The sequence below is a fragment of the Bidens hawaiensis genome, unplaced genomic scaffold (assembly GCF_021521415.1).
Source record: "Bidens hawaiensis isolate Kalapana, Puna unplaced genomic scaffold, B.hawaiensis_p1.1 tig00012815_1, whole genome shotgun sequence".
Classification (NCBI taxonomy): Eukaryota; Viridiplantae; Streptophyta; class Magnoliopsida; order Asterales; family Asteraceae; genus Bidens; species Bidens hawaiensis.
In genome coordinates this window covers 689,659-711,433 of record NW_027492067.1, presented here as the reverse complement: position 1 = coordinate 711,433, position 21,775 = coordinate 689,659, and the positions used below count along the sequence as shown (strand labels likewise).

The following is a 21,775-nucleotide window of genomic DNA, read 5'->3' as shown; positions in this document are numbered from 1 at the left end:
ATATATATATATATATGGTTTAAATTAAAAACAATTGTTTTGTGAGAAGTGTGAGAATGCTTTAAAATAAAGCAAATCATCTAAATAGAAAAAAAAACAATAATTTTGTAGGGTTAATGTAAAAAACAATAATGTGAGAAGCATAAGAATGAATGTACACCATTGGATCTAGGATCTAGCGGTGAGATTGGTAGTTTCTAAACACCGTATAATTTCCTATTTTACATGTTATAGTGTCATATTTAGATGGTGCACTTTATGTTAGAGCTTTCTCACACTTCTCACAAAACAATTGTTTTTTATTTGAACCCTTTTATATATATACTAGTTTTTATCCCCTGTATTACGGGGGCTGTTTTATTTTATTTGTTTATAATATTTATTAATTTTTTGAATTTTTATTTTTTTAGTGTATGAAAGTTAATAATATACTTACTGTTTGATGATAAATTGTTTCATAAATAAATGAGATGTTTAACCCGGTTTGAAAGCTATATGAGTTTGATGAGACCCAAGACCCGTTTATTTTTTTTACTATAAAATTTGGTTTTTAATTATAAATAATATATAACTTTTTTTAATTAAATCATATATTAATTTTGGGTATATCCCTACTTTATAGGATTTTTAAATCAAATATTTGGTGACTTAGTTTTAAATTTAATGAGATGTTATAACCCGTTTAAGAAATATTTAGGTTTGATAAGACCCATACCCGTGAATTTGGGTCAAATGCATGAGAAACCTCCAGTTAAAAATCAAGCAAATCTAGTGACTACAAAAAAAGGGGGAGCGACCACATCGCGACACCTAAGATTTTTGGATTTTCGTTTATATATATTATAGATACATATATAAAATGGTTCAAATAAAAAACAATTGTTTTGTGAGAAGTTGCGAAGACTTTAAAATAAACCACACCACCTAAATATGACACTATATCATGTAAATAGGAAACTATATGGTTTTTAGAAACTACTAATCTCAACCACTAGATCTCAGATCTAAGAGCCTAGATATATTATTATTCTTCTCACAAAACTATTGTTTCTTACATTAACCTTACCTTATATATGTAAATACTAGACGTGTGCCCGCGCGATGCAGCGGGAAATACAGGCCTTAATAATCACGTAAGAGATTTTTGGGTGCTTATCGTTACATTTGAAACCGTGGATTAAGAATTCTTATTTTAAACTCAATCTAGTAGCGAAGTACAAATGAAACCGAAATCTAACCATTGTTAATGGTTTGTTTTTGTTGGGTTTTAATTTTCAACGATTTGATTTCAGTTTTCGATGACAAAAAACGGCTTGGCTCACGGCTTAGTTTAAAACCATCAAAACCGGACCACAAACGCATATACGTAAGATGTTATTTTTTTAACTGAAAACAAACTATGACAATATCATACTCAAATTAAAGAGAATTAAATGCTCGTTTTTATGGTGCATTTAAAAAAATATATATTAGCGTATGAAAAGGTTATGACCGTTTAAAAATCGTGGGAGAATTTGGGTTAAAAGTGAAATTATAAATAATATATAGTTAAAAGATGAGGGATCAAAGTTGTAACTATTCTTTAAACTTCCAAATGGTGATTAAAGTTGAGGGGACAAGGTTGTAAATAATTTGAAGAATTATAAAAGAAACGTTAAATTTAGTGTTAGAATGACTACTATACCCCTCTTTATAGTTGTGCCATGTGCTTAAGCAATTGTAAATCCCTTAAAATATAGTGTCTTAATTTACCCTTGTTTGGTGTATTATATATAGTACTAGACGGGTGCCCGCGCGCGCGATGCGGCGGGTAACAAAAATCATAGTAATCATGTAACAATTAACGAATAACGTTTGAACCAATAATCACCTATGGTCAGCCGGTTTCCGTATGTTCAAACCATAGCAAACGTTTGGTTTACGGTTTATACAAAAAATTGGTCATATAAAACCGGACCGGAAGGTCGACTTATTATTGAAACTCAATGCGTGTAATCAAACCATTAGTAACGATTCAGTTTAAAGTTTCAAAGGTTTAGTTTCGGTTCTTAATAACAAAAAAATCGAACCAACGGTTTGGCTCACAATATTACTTGGAAAATCGTTAAAAACCGAATTGTGAACACCCATACGTAATATGTAATTTTTTTTATTTGAAAAGTTATAGCAATATCATACCCAAATTAAAGACAATAAAATACTCATTTTTATGGTGCAATTTTTTATAAAAAATATTAACGTATGAAAAAATTATGGCCGTTGGAAAATCGTTGGTGGGAAGTTATTTACATTTAAAATTAAAATGAATCTATGGGTAAAGATAAATGTTCAAAGTAGTAATTATTTTCTTAAATTTACAAAAGTTGAGTAAAGTTGAGGGGGTAATGTTGTAACTATTTCAATACATATTTTTCAATTGACAAGTTTGTCCTTGTCTTGGATGCTATGTAAGATGTACCTTAAGCAATAAAAATTGTAAATTACTTAAAAATGGGGTGTCTTAATTTGCCCAATGTCTCATGTATTATATATAGTATAGATATAAATAGATAAATGGGTATTAAAAAAAAGAAGCAAAATATTAAATTAAATACTGAAAACTACATCCACACATGACTTAACATCGATGCTAACATAAATTAGTGATGGTGTCGAATTTGTGACCAGAAAATCTCCAATGAATTAATTGATTTTGAATTTTGTCGTTACAAACATGTGCAACACGATAAATGAATTCATTTCCTTACCCAGTAATTCTTGTACCAAACGTATTTCATCTCCAATAATTTAATTATCACCCATCACCGAGTTCATGTAACAAACATCTCCAATAATTTACCACCCATCGCCGATCATGCAATAAATTAGATACCTAGAAATATAAATTTACTATGTTAGTAATACAAATTATTATAAACATTTTCTATTCATACACTAAAATTAAGAAATACATAGTAATAAGTTGGGAAAACAATCCATATAACATTATTTAAATATTAGATGGTAACATAAATAAACAAATCACAATTCCAAGTACACTTTCTTGTGCGGGGGAAGTTCAACTGAGACAACTTCTGAATCATTTGAAAGTTAAATTTCCAATAATTTCATGTTTATATCATCATAGGTGATTTATCTAAGATCATGAAAAAGCATGTTGCAAAAAAGAGAGAACAAAGGAGAATATTTTAAGTTTTTAATCCATTAAGTTGTGATTGGGCCGATTCTCGCGGGTGTGCATGAAATCGAAGCAAACTTGTAAGCAAAATAACCTACATAATCAAACCAAATAACCGAACCCAACCTAAAATTGAATGGCCTGGGCTGAAAAACAATGATAGTTAAAAGATCTTCTATTATGTCCGGTTGATAAATTCTACCCGTTTGTTAGTAAACGATATGAAATTGTCAGTTTTTGTCGAAACGTGTTGACTATCATAAAGAAACCATTTGAACAGGCTAACTATTTTGAAATTGTAACCAAGACATGTTGTAAGCCTTTTAATCCAAGGAGGGCGTTCTGGTCATATTCTTAACCCAACAAAAACATTAGGTATGACTTATTTAACTGTTTATTAAATTACCCTTATTTATGATTTATGTAGCACATTTAAAATCAATAATTTACCACCAATTACCGGTTATGCAACAAATACGATACCTAGAAATATAAATTTACTAGCTTTGGAATCCGTGTATTACACGGGATTTGTCATATAATAAAAATAAAAAGATCTATTATCTGAAAGAAATGAACAAAATTATAGGTAAAAAGAAGATAAAATATATAGTACACACACAATAAGAAGTCTAAAATCTCAAATTTACAAATTTGATTTTTTTATATACAATATTTGTAAAAATTGTTTTGACCAATTACCCGTGGATAACTATAATAAATGAGATGAGAGATGAGAGAATTGAAAATGAAATTATAACCCATTTGTCAAAATTATTTTGGCCCATGACCAATGGATAGTTAGGATGAATGAAATGATAGATTAGAGAATTAGAAAGAAAATTATAACCCATTTGTCAATTTGGTTTGACTCCATAACCCATGAATAGGTAGATGAATGAGAAGGGAGATTAGGCCTAGAATGAATGTGGAATTGCCATATCATCTTTATTATTTTATTTTATTAGTATAGTTAGATTTCCATCTCCTATAATTTACCACCCACCACCGAATTCTTGTAAAAATAATCAAACAGCTTTTGTAGTATAGTGATTTCAACGTTTGCACATAATGGCCTTCAATCCTTCATGTCTAATGAGTGTGTTTGTGGTTTTTAACACACACACACACAAAAACAAAAAAGACTACAAAGTTCTTGTTGGAAATGTTCATCAATGGTGAATTCTAATGTCGACTAACATTAGTTGTATATATATATGCATGTTAGGTATTGATTAGAGCAATAACACAGTAGAATCACTATCGCGCTCGCGCACACACAGACAAGAAATCAAAAATAAATAACATAAGAAATAACGTGGTTCGATCAAGGTGATATGCGTCCACGATTGCAACTAGGGTTTTTTTTTATTAGCTCCAAGAATATTACAATTACAATGGTGAGTATATATAGAGACTAGTTAGGTTTAATAATTTAGTGAAGAAGAAATAAAATATGAGTCTAAAACCGGACCACAATCTTGAAACCAATCTCAAAGCATTCACAAACCCAACAATGCAAAGCAATTAAACTTTTAAAAAGAATTAATTAATTTGAAGTCAAAAAAACGTGTTGCATTAAGTGTTAACGTTTACCTAGTGGAGAGTTATTGTCGATCACAGAAGGATATTGTCAGGGTCGTCTTGGGCACATGGCAATGTGGGCGACCGGTCGGGACACTTAACTTTTGAGGGCACAACATTATATATATATATATATATATATATATACACACACACTAGCTTTAGAAACCCGTGTATTACACGGGATACAATTATGTATAAATTACAATGAATAATTTAATACAAATAAAAAAGGATAATTAAGTCTCTTTATATTTGTATTATGTCGAAAAATGTATTACATATATAGTCTTTCTATATCATCATATATGCTTAAATTTTAAATTGACAATGAATTGTTCTATCATCGGTATACAATAATGAAACACTGCCACTGAAAACAACATTTAAAACAATGAGGTCTTTAGATGTGAAAAATGTAGCTAAAGTTTTTCACAAAAATGTTATACATTCGATACCCGACCATAGACAAAAAAGACATGTGTTTTTTGAACATCTTTCATGATGTCCTTATAAACACATTATTGTTCAACTATCACAATATTCTTATAATAAATATAAATATAAATAATGGAAAATTTGACTATGATTTTTAAGGCTAAATATTTGTAAAAAAGTTAAAAAAAATATTTTATTATAGCTTTCTTTAAAATGAAATGTCTCAAAAAATTAAATATTAATGTACTCTTTAAACATAAACTCTTTTATATATACATTCCTATTTTAAATAAAATATATCTAGACACTTAATTATTATATTAAGTATGTTTAGAATATAATTTATGGCATTAATAATTCAATCAATGGAGATTGACCAATTAATACGTTATCTTGAATTTATAATTAATACTATATTTAGAACCAATATTTTTTTTTCTTTTCCATTAATAGAAGAGAAACGATTTTGACGGGAAATTGAAAGTGAGAATTAATCTCAGAATGCCATGTGTCAGAATTATTTTCTTTTATTAGTAGAGGTAAATAGATATATGTTTTATGAAAAAGAAATATGTATATTTAATGTTTTACTCTAAGGGTGTGTTTGGGATTCCTTATTTTCCACTCCTTATAACTTTTGAATTTTTAATAAGTCATTTTTATGTTTATAAAGTGTTTGGGAACACATAAGGACTTTTACTTTTCTCCTTATCAACAAGGCTAAAAAAGGGGGTTTCAATAAGTTGAGATTTGGTAACTTATCAACTTATAGGCTTGGAATTTTCCATTTCACCCTTTCATTCCACCCATCTCTCTTTAACCATTACACTCTTACATCAATAAACTAAACCAAACACTTTTTAAAAAATAACTTATTAACTTATTGGCTTTTAAGTTAATCCAAACACTTTTTTAAAAAACTCCTTTTTAGAAAGTCATAAGTCCTTTCCAACTTATCATAAAAAGGTCTTTTCAACTTAAATAAGGAATCCCAAACACACCCTAAATATACAATAACTAGCTTGGTCTAGTGGTATGGCTTCCAATCAAAACGTTGCAGGTTCTAGTCTCACTTGAGACACTTTTAAGCTAATTTTTATACAAGTTTTTACATAACCTAAATCATAACCAAGTAAGCCCATTTAAAAATCTACCCATTTTCATAAGGCCTAAATTTTTTTTTGCTTATAATATTTCGTTAATTAATCGTTAGAGTATACGGGTTTTTATTTCAGCTCGACCGAGGCATATAAATTCTCGGAGACGGCCCTGGATATTTTCGTGATATAATCTTGATTGGGATCCCTAGTGTATTCAGTTCACTATATATAAATGTGAAGTGTTGGTTATCTTCACAAACCAAGTGAAAACAATTTTAAAAAAACACAAACATGGTGACTTTGCCTCAGTTTCTACAACTTTTTGCGCTTCTTCTTTTTGTTATAACCTTTAACAACAAAAGAAAAAGAAGCAACACAAAGAAAAGTGGCAAACTAGAAGCACCAGAGCCATCAGGGGCATTGCCTATTATAGGCCACCTTCATTTCCTTAGAGGTCAACCTCCCATAGCAAGGATACTAGGAAAGATTGCCGATGACTACGGTCCGGTTTACTCGTTACGCCTTGGTTTTCGTCCCACATTGGTGGTTAGCAGTTGGCAAAGTATCAAAGAATGCTTTACCACAAATGATAGAGTCTTTGCTACAAGACCGAATATGGCGATTAGCCGACACATGGTATACAACACCGCTGGCTTTGCACTCGCGCCATACGGACCATATTGGCGGGATATCCGAAGGATGGTCACTTCCGAGCTCTTTACAAGCCAACGTGTTGAGAAGTTCAAGAGTGTTCGTGACTCTGAAGTGAAGAACTCGGTTAACGAGCTCGCTTTGTTGTCATTTAACAAGAGGGGGCAATCATCCATAGTGGAGATGAACAAGTGGTTTGAACACATAACTTTTAATATACTTATAAGAATCTTAGCTGGGAAAAGATTTAGTAATGGTTTTAGTGATGAAGGTAACAATGAAGACTTGCATCTAACACAAGCTATAAAAAGAGGGTTGCATATTAGTGGTGTTTTTGTTGTGTCTGATATCTTTCCATATTTGGAATGGATGGATATTGGAGGGCATGTGAAAGCTATGAAGCAAGTGGCTAAAGAGGTTGATGGTGTTGTGGGAAAGTGGCTAGCTGAACATATTGAGAAGAGAAAAGAGTTAGATAGTGTTGAAAATGAAGATTTCATGGATTTGATGTTGTCTGCACTTCCTAAAGATGTTGAAATGTCTGGTCATGGGCAAGAAACCATCATCAAGGCAACAACAATGGTTAGTAACTTTGTTTTGCTATTTTAGTTTTCATGATTTAATCATATCTTTGAGTAAACATACTTTAAACTACTAAGTTAGATATTATCAGGTCACCACCTTTTACATTTGTTTTAATAACCATACTACTTTTCTTGAATAACCGCAATTCTTTTAATGTTATTATTATTTAATTCAAGTTATGTATTTTTACATGGTTAGTTTTATTAAAATAGAAAAATAAAACATAACATGTTTATAAAAAAAAGTAAGGAATAACTAAAACAAACTAGAGAAATACCCCAATAGCAAAAAGAACTAAAATAAAATAAATCAAAGGCCTCAATTAAAATATCACCCCTAGCCAACAAGAGACTTTAGACCTCATCCTCACAAAAAAAAAATGTTGAAGGTAACAAGAGCGCTCATTATTATATAATATAAAAGAGAAGTTTGGTGCCGCTAGTCAAGTGGCGGCATCAAACTTATCCATACCATTTTGATTTTCTTTTTTAGTATTGGTAGTATAGCGAACGTAACGAGAACCGAACTAACGTCAATTTTTGTTTACGTAACAGAAACATACTAAATTCGTGTAAACTCACCGCATCAACGTCCGGGCTAATTTTGATGTCATTTGTTTTTTTTTTGTTTTAGTTCCGGTACCATAACGAACGTAACGAAAACCCACCGGATACTAATTTTCTTTTTTATTTTTTGTTTTAGTTCTGGTACCATAACGTACGAGAAAGAAACCGACCAAAATCGCATAAAGTCACTGCCTTTTGTTTTAGTTCCAGTATAACCGTAACGAAAACCGACGAACTGTCATTTTTGTTTTAGTTTTGGTATCGTGAGAAATCGACTGAATTCACGTCGACTTATCATCTCAACGCTCGAGACCGACAACGCTTAAGTTTTACCACCACCCAGATTTTACCGACCTGCCCGGTGCAACGCGCCGACTAAATTCCTAGTTCACAATAAATGTCATCTATATCTATATTTTTATGCGTATGTGAAGATTAATTCCTTTATTTTGTCATTATCAGAATCTCCATCTTCATTTATATCTTTAAAGTTGAGTTTTATGATTACTATTTTCTTTAAATACAAAGATCGATTATTTACCATATGTATAAACTTATTTACCCTTAACAAAAATAAATAAATAAATAAATAAATGGTTGAGTGAGAAAGATATATAGAAATGAAGTACGATATGATAAACATACCTTAAATACTAATTTAACTAATTATAATATTTAGTTAAATGATACCTTAAATATAAATTTAACTAAATATAATATTTAGTTAAATTATGGATATCAAGGACTTACTATGAAATATGAATGAACGGCTAAAAAAAATTGTCTCACACGGGTCTCAAGTATCAAAATGACATCAAGTATTTCTATTACTATGCTAGAATGATTATTCAATCTGCCAATTATTGTTTCAAACTAACCATGTACAACGTGTGATTTTTCTTAGATACTCATGTTGACGGGTTCTGAAAGCACTGCTTTAACAATGACATGGACACTCTCCTTATTACTAAACCACCCCCACATCCTAGAAGCCGCACAAAAAGAGCTTGACATCCATGTGGGACGAAAGAAATGGGTCGAAGAATCCGATATCGCAAACCTTGTGTATCTACAAGCCATAGTTAAAGAAACGCTTAGATTGTACCCACCGGGTCCCTTGGCAGGACCTCATGAGGCCATAGAGGACTGTTATGTTCAAGGCTATCATGTCACCAAAGGGACACGGTTAATAGTGAATGTTTGGAAGCTACATAGGGACCCGCAAGTGTGGTCGGATCCTAATGAGTTTAGACCTGAAAGGTTTCTTGAGGAACACACGGACATAAATTATCATGGTCAGAATTTTGAATACATTCCTTTTAGCACCGGAAGGAGAATGTGCCCTGCAACCATGTTTGCTTGGCATGTACTTCACTTGACACTTGCTCGGTTACTTCAAGGGTTCGATTTGTCAACGCCGATGGGGAAGCCGGTGGATATGAGTGAGGGTTTAGGGATTGCATTGCCTAAGGTGAAACCACTTGAAGTTGTCATCACTCCACGCCTTTCTCCAGGGCTCTATCAGACCAATTAAAGCACTATAAGGAAAATGCTTTGCCTAAGGTGAAACCACTTGATGTACTTGATGGCATTGTTAATTATGTTTATGTGATAAAATGGTTTATGGCACTACCATGAATATATGTGCATAAACTCTCGCGTTTGTTGTGTAAAGGTAAAATTAATAAGGTGTTGAATGGATATCTTTTGCCCTAATGGAGAGAGACGTCACTTTTTACCACATTGATACCAGTAGGCTAGAAACCCTTCGATGGATGTTGGTTTGATCTATCTAGTTCCTTAAACCCGAATGAATTTTAGTTTCTAAAATATATATCTGAAACATCTAAACCGTCATAAAATCCAAACCAAACCAACCAAAATACATTTCGGTTGGATAGTAATTAACAATTTGATTTTTCTTTCGTAATTAAACTAGTTGGGTGTCCGTACGATGCAGCGGGGTGCCGAAATTGAACGCATAATCAGTGTTGGTACATACGTCAGCTAATGACAGTGCATACGTAACCCTAATCGGACGCGCAACTCGTGCAAAGCCAGCACGCGTGTAACCGAAGATTGAACACGCATAGCCCGCACCGGATTGCAGGTAATCGGCACTAAACATGCTTAACCGACACCACGCGCGTAATTCACGTTGATTAACTGGTGTGTGGCGCTGGGTTGAGCACTTACCAAGATTGGGTTGCATGCATTACGTAGTATTGGACACATGTTTATCGGTCTCGGTGCATGTAAACAATGACATCCGTGTAAGGTGGCAAAAACCAATAAGCAAAGCTGAAATATAAAATCTTAAATTTAAATAAATCATTTTTCAACCAACCTATTTTGGCCCGAAATTCATTCCGACCCGACACCCCTATAACCTAAAACTTCATCTGACCTGACCTCGTTCAACTCGAACCCCTACCAACCCAAACCAAATTAACCACTTTTTTGTATCGACTCGTTCCAACCTTAATCCATATTTATACATGACCCGAGCTTGCTCGACCTGTTGTCGTTTTTAACTGGTAATCACGTAACTTGTTAAATTTTTTTGTAAAAATATAACAATATCATACTCAAGCTAAAGAAAATAAAATGTTCATTTTTATAATGTAGTTTTTTTAATATATATATATATATATATATATATATATATATATATATATATATATATTAACGTGTGATAAAATTATGTCCGTTAAAAAGCGTGGGGTAGTTGATTTTGAATAAAAGGGTATATGTGTAACTATATTCAAATTAACAAAAAGTGAGTAAAGTTAAAAGACCAAGATTGTACTTATTTTTTAAGATGAAAATAAACCGTAGACATTGGTGACAAAAAGACCACATTGCCCATAGGGTGTGTATAATTTGGGCTGGACCGAAACATCCGAGAACCCGGACCGAAAAAGACCGAAACCCAGACCCGAAATATTACCTTCGGTTCTTCCTTGGGTAGTATATTTTTTCCAATTTTGGTTTCGGGTCGAGTATCGGTCTTAGGACCAAAAAACCCGAGTTTACCCGAACCGACCCGAGTTTGCCATGGACGTAGTATTTAGTATAGAAAGACTGTAAGATGGCAAAAGACTCATTGATTTCCATTCAATATAGGGTTACAATATATAGAGATAAACCGGCCCGTGGGCTCAACACTAAACCCTAATACTATATTGTCCAATACTCCCTCGCAGTCACAGCGGTAGAGAATCGGACGCTTAGACCGGAAAACAATACATATAAAAACATAAAAATAATAATAAGATAAAAGTGCTTGATTCACTCGAAAATCAAAACTTTTGCATCAGATCCATATAGTAATATCTCCCATCCATTTGTTGTTTGATTGTGCCATCCATATCATGCTTGATTAGGCTTGTTGGGATTATACGGTTGTAGTTCATTGGTTCTTTGGTTCCCTGAATGATAATCATGATCGGCTAGCCATAAGTTCACAACCGATGATCGTAGTCGTGTGTCGGTTTGTCGAGGCTTAGCATGCGGTGGGCTTTTAGATCCGAAGATCTTTAAAGAAAAGAGAGAGAAGAAAAAAAAAAGGAAGAAAGAACAATAAGAATGAAAGGTAAGTGACCGTGGTCAGCGACAGTCTCTTGAATCTGTAGATTAAGAGATGAGATCCGTAGATCTTAAAAGAAAAGAAACTAATCTAATCAAACCATAGTTTGAGATCGGTAGTCCTAGGAACGTGGTCCTTGTTGTGGTGAAAACACTGATAAAATAATTAAAGGCAAAGGAAAAAAAGAAGCAGCCACCGATTTAGGAACAAACCAAGAGAATGAGTAAAAAAATAACCCAACCCAAGCGAAAATTATCATCAGTAAAATCTTACATGAAATATAGAATAATTATTTTGTAAACAACCAAGAAAAAAAAACAATCTCAAAATTGTATCTTTGTATCATTAGAAAAGAATAGTAGAAGCTCAAACAAATTCTAAATTTTGTGACGAAAGTCAAAATGTGATGTCATCAAGCAAAAATATAGCATCATCAAAAAAAAATATGTGTCGGCGGTAAACATGGCTATATCCACCGCCATACAATAAATCTGATGACAAAAGTAAGAACTGAAAATAGGTAGGGGAAGGTGATGGTGTCGAGGATAACAAAGCTTTATTCAAAGGATAATAGAAGGAAAAAAAAAAGAAACGAAACTGAAAACGGAGGTGGGACAGGGCGGCGGCGATGACGGCGCACCCTGTCTAGGGTTTGAACGTTTTTGTGGAGCAACGGACAAGGTACCCAAAATATAAGGCTGTGATACCATGTAAGATGGCAAAAGACTCATTAATTTCCATTCAATATAGGGTTACAATATATAGAGATAAACCGGCCCGTGGGCTCAGTACTAAACCCTAATACTATATTGTCCAATAAAGACGACGAGTACCAGAAGAAGATGGAAGTATACTTCGAGAAGAAAGGGTGTTGGATGTGAAAGGTTTACCGGGCGTGAAAGTGATTGTGAATGCTTTACATGAATGTCAATTTAAAAATCAAATTTGTTTTGATGTTTCACTTTACTTTTATATTTTGTTATAAAGTATTTTATTTTTAATAAGTTTAATCCTTGCTATCAGTACACATCTCGTTTAAGCTTCATTTTAGGTTTTATTTTACAAAGCAAACCCTATCACTACCATCAAACTACAACCGCACCTCCACGAAACTTCCATTTAAACAGTCCTCTTTGGTCACTCGCAGCCGATTTCGTGCTTTCATCTCGTCACAACAGCTAACAAATACTTCAATTTAATTACAAACGGCAAATTGAGAATGCAATTGAGATTTTGGCGAACCAATTCGGTCTTCACATCTTACCCGATTTCTAATAACCGGCACATAACCAAGACTGATTGGTTTCTACGGGTCCAGTCTTCGGTTATAGTTTATAAGATTTTCAGGTTTCGGGTCCGAGTCAGTTACTGCTCGGTCCGGTTCGGGTTAAATGCAATCAATGCACACCCCTAATTGCCCATACAATCTAATAATTTTATGCATTTTAGATTGTACAATAAGTTTTGTACCTCTTAAAAATTAAGAGGTCCCTCGCTCATTCTTTATATATACTACACTAGATAGGTGCATACGCGATGCGGTAGGAAACACATACTTTACTAATCACGTAACAAGTTAATGGGTGTCCGTTGTTCCATTTGAAAACTATTAGACCGTTCACTGGTTTGGTTTCGTGGTTGAAACCGAAGCTGATCGTAAATGTTGAATCGTTTTGAAATTTAATTATTTACTTGTTTAGTATTAGATATATTCTATTATATATAAATTAGATATAGTTAAATAAAATTAAAACAATTTTATTTGATACGCGTAAGCCCGTCTATTGTAAACAAACTGTTTTTTCTCATCTCTAGTGGCCTTGTAGTTTTATTAAGTGTTTTTTTAAATTAATATATTGTTTTGTTATGATAATGTATTGTATCATATTTTCCGACCCGACAAACTTGAGAAATTTAATGTTTGATTGTGAGAGATTTAAACACTGAAAAAATGTGAACAAATAGAAGATAAAAATCTAGATTCGTCACTGGTTTACCATAAGCCTAGAACCCTTTGGTGAGTGTTACTTGATCCATCTATTTCCTTAAACCCGAATGAATTTTAGTTCCTAAAATATATAAATCTGAACCATCTAATCTACCATAAAATCCAAACCAAACCAACCAAAGTATATTTCGGTTGGACCGAAATTAACAATTTGATTTTTCTTTCATAACTAGAAAGTGACATGTAATGCAAAAAGAAAATGATTTTATCAATGGTTCACGCTTAGCTTGGGTCGAACCCCGGATGTTTAAAACACTAGATGATGAATTTGTGTACAGGACCTTTTAAAATTATATAAAAGTAGAACAATCTTATTTATATTTTACTAACAAACAATTTTTTAAAATATAAAAAAGAACCCTTAGAAAAAACCATATACTATTCAATAATAAGGAACGAATAAAAATTAACCAATCTTCTTGTGATAAACTCTTCGCTAAACGTTTAGTTTGTTTATAACCCTACTTAGAACAAACCAAATGGTATTGAATAATTAGATGAATAAAGGGAAACTTCTATTTTCTTATTAGATGATATGACAAAGCAATATATATAGACCAATCAAATATTCAAAATAACATGTGGTGTGGAGTATTCAGAAATGTCCGATATTCATAGACAACGAAGCATTGGTATAAAATGCTCCTGAAAAATCAGAATTCATGGTCACAATATGAAGCTGGCCATCCAATGATTTTAAAAATATCTAGTACAATATATTTAATATATTGAATGCGTTGTATTTGGGTTATTTTTTAAAACGAAACGTTCATAAAAATAAAGCATGACGTTGTAAAACCGTATGGTTTATTTATTGAATACAACTCAGTTTTCAATAAAATTTTACAAGAATATCAACAAAAATTAAATGTGGCTGCAAAAGCTATAAAAACGAGTACCATAACTAATTCCAATGATATTGATATCGGTACCAATTATATATAGTACAATCTTCGTTTGAAATGTACTTTAATTAAAAAATTGTGTGAAACTCAAAATTGTAATTGTGAGAAATGGTAAAATTCGTTAACCGAATGGAAATTAGTACAAGCCCTAGCTTACATACAGTAACTAGCAAACTAAAATATTATTGACAAACTAACAAACTCAATAACTAACTATATACGTCAATACGTGTGGCGGTCATAACACCTTACATCCCCTTCGAAAGTAGAAGATGATACTAGGACCTGGTATACTTTGAGTAAACATATCAGCCAGTTTGTCAGCTAGTGCGAGTATGAACAAGTGATCAATCCTTCTTGCAACTTCTCTCGAACAAAGTGACAATATTCAAGTTTGATATGTTTGGTGTTCTCGTGGAAGATAGGATTTTTTTGGTAATATAAGTTGTTGCTTGAGTATCACACTTAAATGAAGCAGTAGTAAGATTAGGAATGTGTAACTCAGTTTACCAGAAAAAACACAGTTTACAAAAATTATTCTAAAAGAATAGATGGTTAAAATGAGCCGAAAACTTGTTCACCATTTTCTAATCTATTTCTTATCACATAATGAGTTAAACCAAATTGTTTCTTACGGTTATATCGACAACACTTATAACACTAAAAATCTAAAAATGTTATGTTTGTATTGGACCCATCATCAAAGCCAAAGAGAGCGCGTCAATAGAAAATGCTTCTGAAAAGTCAATTCATGGTCACAATATGAAGTTGGTCATCCACTCATTTTAAAGATATCTAGTAAAATATATTGCATGTGTTTGTACGCGGGTTATTTTTAAAAACGAAACGTAGATATAAAAAAGCATCTCGTTGTAAACACGTATGGTCTCTTTATTGAATATACGACTATGTCTTCAACAAAATTTATACAGGAATATCGACGAAAAAGTAAACGCGACTGCAAAAGCCATAAAACTAGAACTAATATCGATTCCGACGATATTGATATCCGTTGCAAAAGCCATAAAATATATTCTATTTTATACAACTTTGTTTTTTTAACAAAATATATACTTGATTGTCAAGAAACAAATAATAAACACATTTGTGTAATTATTTTTTAAATAATGAACGCGAGTTATTAGAAAAAATTCAAACGAAATGATAAATAAATGGGTTAAATCACAAAAACAAATCTCATTATTGTCACGGTATTGACCGGGTAAAAACAGGGCCGGCCCATAGAGGTGGCGAGGTGGTCGATGGGCCATCAAACTATAATACTATATACATGCATGTGCAATGGAAAGTCGAAAGGAATAATTCATAATGAACTAAATATATTAAAGGGTTATTGGATTTAAATAATCCGAACTACGGCTTATTGGCCAATATTAATTCCAACTTAATAATTGGCACACGTTAATCTCAACATTCATCATATTGGCCGTCAACGAGTCATTTGTAAAAATTACCCATCACCCCACCACACCGCAACCACCTCGAAACCCCCCCCCCCTCCTTTTCTGGTAAATTATGCCCGTGTTTGTAAATAAGTTATTGGTATAAATAAGTTTATGGGTTTGGTTTAGCCATTTTGACAGAGGATGAAACCGATTCCGGTATGTAAGTTAGATTTTGGTTATCCATCCTGACGGAGGATGAAATTTACACTTTTGACATCGACGCCCGAGAGGGAGGTAAAGGTTGGTCGGTGATAAACGGAGCTGGTGCTGGAAGTTGACTGATTCTCCGACGGTTTGTAGTTTATGGTATCGTGCAGATTCAAAATAACTAAAGTGCTACGAGTGGCTAGGGTTTTCAACGGCGGTTGTGACCAAGGGTTATGGTTTTAGTCTCTTAGAGCAGCAACATGCATAAATCAGAAATTGTATTCTACTGTGTTCACAGCAAGTATAGATAGGGAGAGAAGGATATTAACAAACTAGTTTGAGACCCGTGTACTACACGAATAGTTCTTGAACATACAATGTTTAATAAATAATCAGCATACAATAAACAATAGGGTAAAGTTAAAATACAAAGGACAACAAAAATGAGAAGGGTGAGAAGGAATCTAGTCCATTGATCTTAGATTTAAATGGCTGAGATTAATTTAATAAATAAAAATTGATGAAAAGGGCATGAAGGTAAAAACCCACATTTGTTAAATTTCTCTCTCCACATGCAAGATACATGTCAATTCCTCCATCTTTTTTAAATGTCCATAACTTTTTCATACAACATTATTTTTTTTAAAAAAATTCACCATAATAATAAGCATTTTTTTTATCTTTAATATGAGTATCATATTGTTATATAAAAATAAAAATTTTTAATGGGTTTTATAAATTGTGATTTTTTTTGTTGTTCACTGTGTCTTTTAGTTAAGTTTTCATATGAATTGTATATTTGTATTATAGATTTTGATTATTATATTTTTCAATTAGATCTCATATGAAAGACAAAAATTAAAACAAAGATTACGTCATTGTGTCGTTTTGTTCGTCATTAACTGTTAGTCATTGTGTAATACGTTCATTGTCTTTATTCGGATTGACATATGACAAATTCATTTAATTTGAGAAAAATAGTATTGCGTTCATTGTATATTATGTTCAAGTCATTGTGTAATATTGAAACATCCTAAAATTCTCGTATTTAATAAAAGAAAGTCGTGTTTAGTCATTGGGCCTAAATAATTAATTAGTATTAATAAAGATCATGGACTTGGACTAATTAAGATGGATTAAAGGGAATGAGCCTTAGGTCCATGGGCTTTAGGGGATATAAATATCCCCAAAACCATCCTAAAACCCTAATCCTCATACTTTCCATCTTATTCTCTACACACTCAAAACACACACACCACACACCACCATATACGCGGCCGAGAGAGACGAGAGGGACTTGAGGCCAAACGAACGTTAGTTGGTATTATATTTTTATTACACGAGCTATATACAAGATCTAGAGTGCGTAAACAAGTTAAACGAGATCCAAACGAGCACTAAAGGTACGTTCTTGACCTGTTAAAGTTTATGTTTTTATAAACGTTTAGCCTTGAAACTTAGAAGAGAATAAATCGGGTATAAACAAAACGTAAAGTTGTAAACTTGATGCTAAAATGAAGCTAATGAACCCATAAACCTATGCGGCTCGATTAAATGAACGCTTAAAACTAGTATCGAACGTTTTGAGCTTAAATGTCCAAACTTTATGCGTTTTCAGGCCAAATCTTATCCAAAAATGACCATAGGATTGATCGCGGGTTGGTTAAATATCATATCCAAAGATTTCACGTTAAAACAGAGATGATTTTGGGGACTTAGGGCCGAACAGCGGCGGCTGCTGAACAACTTCGCCTACAAGCCAACTTCGCCTGTAAGCAAGTTCGCCTACTTACCGACTTCGTTGTTGGTCAAGTACGCTACAGTAAGTTCGCCTGATACCAAGTTCGCTTAAGGATTAAGTTCATTTAATGCCAAGTTCGCCTAATGATAAGTTTGCCAAGTTAACTTCGCTGAATGATAAATTCGCTTAATATTAAGTTTGCCAAAAGTTAAGTTCGCTGAGAAATCAATTAAAATCCTAATGGAAAATGTGTTAAGACAGCTAATGTAAATAAATTTTTTCCAAGCTGACCTGGCAGCTCGACCCCAACCAGGGGCTCTGCCCCTTGGACCCTATTAGGGGCTGCCGCCTCTAGACCCCGCTGACAGGGGCGCTGCCCCCGGACCCCCGTTCGTTGTGGGTTATATAAAGATAGAAATACAATATGAGTAGTAGAAGTTAATTGATACATGTAAATATTATACAGTTAGCCATGCACAGCTCAAGAAGGGAATAACGATTAACGAAGAGCGTAACAGGATTCAGGTGAGTTTCTAGCCCCATTTCCTTGTTATGTTTTCGGGGCTGTGTGCATACTCGATGTGAATGCTAATACACTTACCTTAAATGGTAAGTGTATGTCTTAATGACGATTGTGATAGTTATGTATGTATGCTTGACAGTACGTGAACGACCTTCGGGTATTGCACGTATTGACAAGGAAAGTATAGTGTAGTATGGATGATATGTGTATGTGAATAAGGGAGTATGTACGATTATGTTGTGTATGATATTAAATGTATGGATACGATAATGAAAGGAAAGGTAAGGTTAAAGGGTTGCATACCCTAATAATATATGCGAAGGATAACGGGTTGCATACCCTAATAATATATGCGAAGGTTAAAGGGTTGCATACCCTAATAATATATGCGAAAGTTATAGGGCGTAATGCTCTTTAAAACGTAAGGTAAGTATATGAAAGAAAGAAAGTGCGAAGGTAAGTACGTATATTATAAACGAAAGTACGAAAGTATGTAGTTATGAATGTATTGTATGTTATGTGATTAACTAGAACTCACTCAGCGTAGCTGACTTTTAGTATGCACGCAGGTGAGTAGAATGAGGCAGCTCGCTTGAGGGGACACGTGACATTGAATAAGAGGCTGGCATCGGAAGAGTCAAGACGTGTTATGTTTTAATTACTTAGTTTTTGAAAGACAAGTTGTTTGTTTAAGACAAGTTTTGGATTGTTATGAAATGTTTATGAATATTTTATATTCTGCGCGAAGTTTTTAATTAATTATGATATTAAGAACTGTGTTTATGAGTAAATCCAACACAAAGTAGGGCTACCGGTAACGGGGCCTTACAAGTTGGTATCAGAGCAAAGTTCGAGAGATTTAAGCATCCTACATGCTTAGACTCGAACAGAGAATGGGATTAAAGTAAGAAAAGAAAGAAGATGCCAGTTCAAGGTAGCCATGTGTCACTCAAGTGAGCTCAGTAAAGGTAAAGTGTATGGTTAAATAATGCATGTTAATGGTAGCTTAATTGCTAAAGAAAGGATACGTGAATGTTAGGGATAGGATTAATTGATTGTTTGATTAATTAACTGTTTAAGGTAGAACCAGCATAAATAAACTCATAAGAGGAAGTGTATAGGACACGGAAAGTAACGTGATCAGCTAATCACAACTGGCCACTGTTATTACCTATTAGCCTTACTATCCTTGTACTAAATAGTTCCTTGAGTGATGACGTTTGTGTTTTCCTTTCCAGAATACGATGGCTGGATCTAGGGCAGTTGTTGGAGCAGGAGGCCGCACTGGACGTCATGGCAGGCCTCGTCGTGTCCAACGACCTTCGGTAGAAACAGCTTCCAACACGGGAGATGAAGGAAGCGCAGCTGGACGAAACCCAAGCAACAATGAAGGGGTTCAGCTAGATCCCTTAATCCAAGCAGCTATTGTCCAAGCAGTAGCCACTGCTGTAAAGAACATGAATCCGGAGAGGTCTGCTGGAGACTGTGAAAGAACTGCTGAAGGAGTGGGAGGAGGTGGTAGGAATGATGATGATGGAGAGAGGGAGGCTTCGAGTGAGGTAAGGTCCGTGAAAGTTGATGATAGGCGGTTGCAACTATAAGTCCTTCAAGGGATGCGACCCGCCGAAGCTGACTGGTTTGGGAGACGCAATTGCTACTCTTCAGTGGGTAACCACCATGGATAAAATTATCCGCATTAGCGAGTGCCGTCCTAACCAAGCGGTAGGTTATGCTACTCAATCATTCGAGGATGAAGCTATGTATTGGTGGGAGAGTGTGGAGCAGATGAAGACCCGTGAAGAGATCAAAGCGATGAAGTGGGAGGATCTGAAGGAACTGGTTATGAAGAAGTTCTGTGCTGACGCCGAAGTTGAGAGGGCGGAGATGAAGTTTCTGAACCTGAAAGCTGGGACGATGACACATCGTGAGTATACCACCGAGTTCAACTAAATGTCTAGGTTGGTACCCGATATGGTTAATACTGAGGCTAAAAGGATCAAGTGCTATGTGAGAGGATTGCAACAGAGAGTCCGCACGCTAGTCAGGACGAGTAAACTTGCTACCTTTGACTCTGTTGTCGAGCTCGCAGAGATGGTTTATGCAGACCTGGCTGCGGATGATATTGTGGTGGAAGAAGAGAAGAAAGATAAGAAGTGGGTCAATGTCAAACGACCTGGTACTCAGTTGTGGAACTCCAAGGATAAGAAGCAGAAAGTGTGGGAGAAGAGATCGTGCAAGACGTGTGGTAAAATGCACGGTGGCGAGTGCAAATGGGGTAAAGGATCAGATGTTTGTTTCAAATGTGGAAAGGCGCATGGAGGAGAGTGCAGAGTAGGGTCAAACGCCTGTTATAAGTGCGGAAAGGTGGGGCACTATGCTCATGAGTGCAGCGAGAAGCCGGCGTGTTTCGTTGTGGTAAGACGGGCTACATGGCCAGAGAGTGTATTGAAGCTGGGGGAAGCGGGAAGAAAGACGCTGAACCATCGAGGCCAAGGACCAGGGCCTACATGTTAACCCAAGAGCAAGCCAAGCAGATTCCAGATGTTGTTACAGGTACGTTTCTAGTGAACGGTGTTTTCGCTTCTGTATTATTTGATTCGGGTGCGAACAAAAGTTTCGTAGCCACGCCATTTAGTAAACTAGCTAAAATTAAATGTTGCCGAGTGTCCGAAACTTTTATAGTAGAAACTGCTAGTGATACCTCAGTTAAAAGAATGAGAATGGTTAAGGACTGTAAGATAGAGTTAGAGGGACATGAGTTCCCTGTTACGTTGTATGTTATGACCTTAGGAGGGTTCGATGTGGTTTTAGGAATGGATTGGCTGTCTGAGTATGAAGCTCAGATAGTGTGTAAGAGTAGGATAATAAGGTTAAAGTCCTTGGATGGTAGTGCGGTGATGGTTTAGGGTGATAAGGAAAGTTATGGGCTTAATGTCATTTCGATGATAAAAGCCGAAGGATTGTTAAGGCGAGGGTGCGGTCCCTACCTGGCTTATGTTGTCAACGCTACGGCCGAGACGAAAGAAATGAAAGATGTTCCCATAGTGCGCGACTACCCAGAAGTATTCCCTGGGGATCTTCTGGGGTTGCCACCGGAGCGAGAGATAGAATTCCAAATAGATTTAGTACCAGGAGCCCAGCCCGTCGCGAAAGCACCTTACCCTCTAGCTCCGTCCGAGATGAAGGAATTGATGTCCCAACTGCAAGAACTCCTCGACAAGGGTTTTATTAGACCAAGTGTTTCTCCGTGGTGCGCACCAGTGTTATTCGTGAAGAAGAAGGATGCAAGTATGA

The 21,775-nt window shown here is 34.5% G+C and overlaps 1 protein-coding gene across 1 annotated transcript; it reads left to right on the top strand.

The window, feature by feature from the left end:
- The first annotated feature begins 6,514 nt into the window (after positions 1-6,514).
- Positions 6,515-9,653, top strand: LOC143542325 (dimethylnonatriene synthase-like). The gene is made up of 2 exons (XM_077034940.1): positions 6,515-7,533; positions 9,007-9,653. Exons 1-2 carry the CDS (start codon positions 6,592-6,594, stop codon positions 9,634-9,636), a joined length of 1,572 nt encoding a protein of 523 aa, XP_076891055.1. The 5' UTR covers positions 6,515-6,591; the 3' UTR covers positions 9,637-9,653.
- The last annotated feature ends 12,122 nt before the right edge of the window (positions 9,654-21,775 follow it).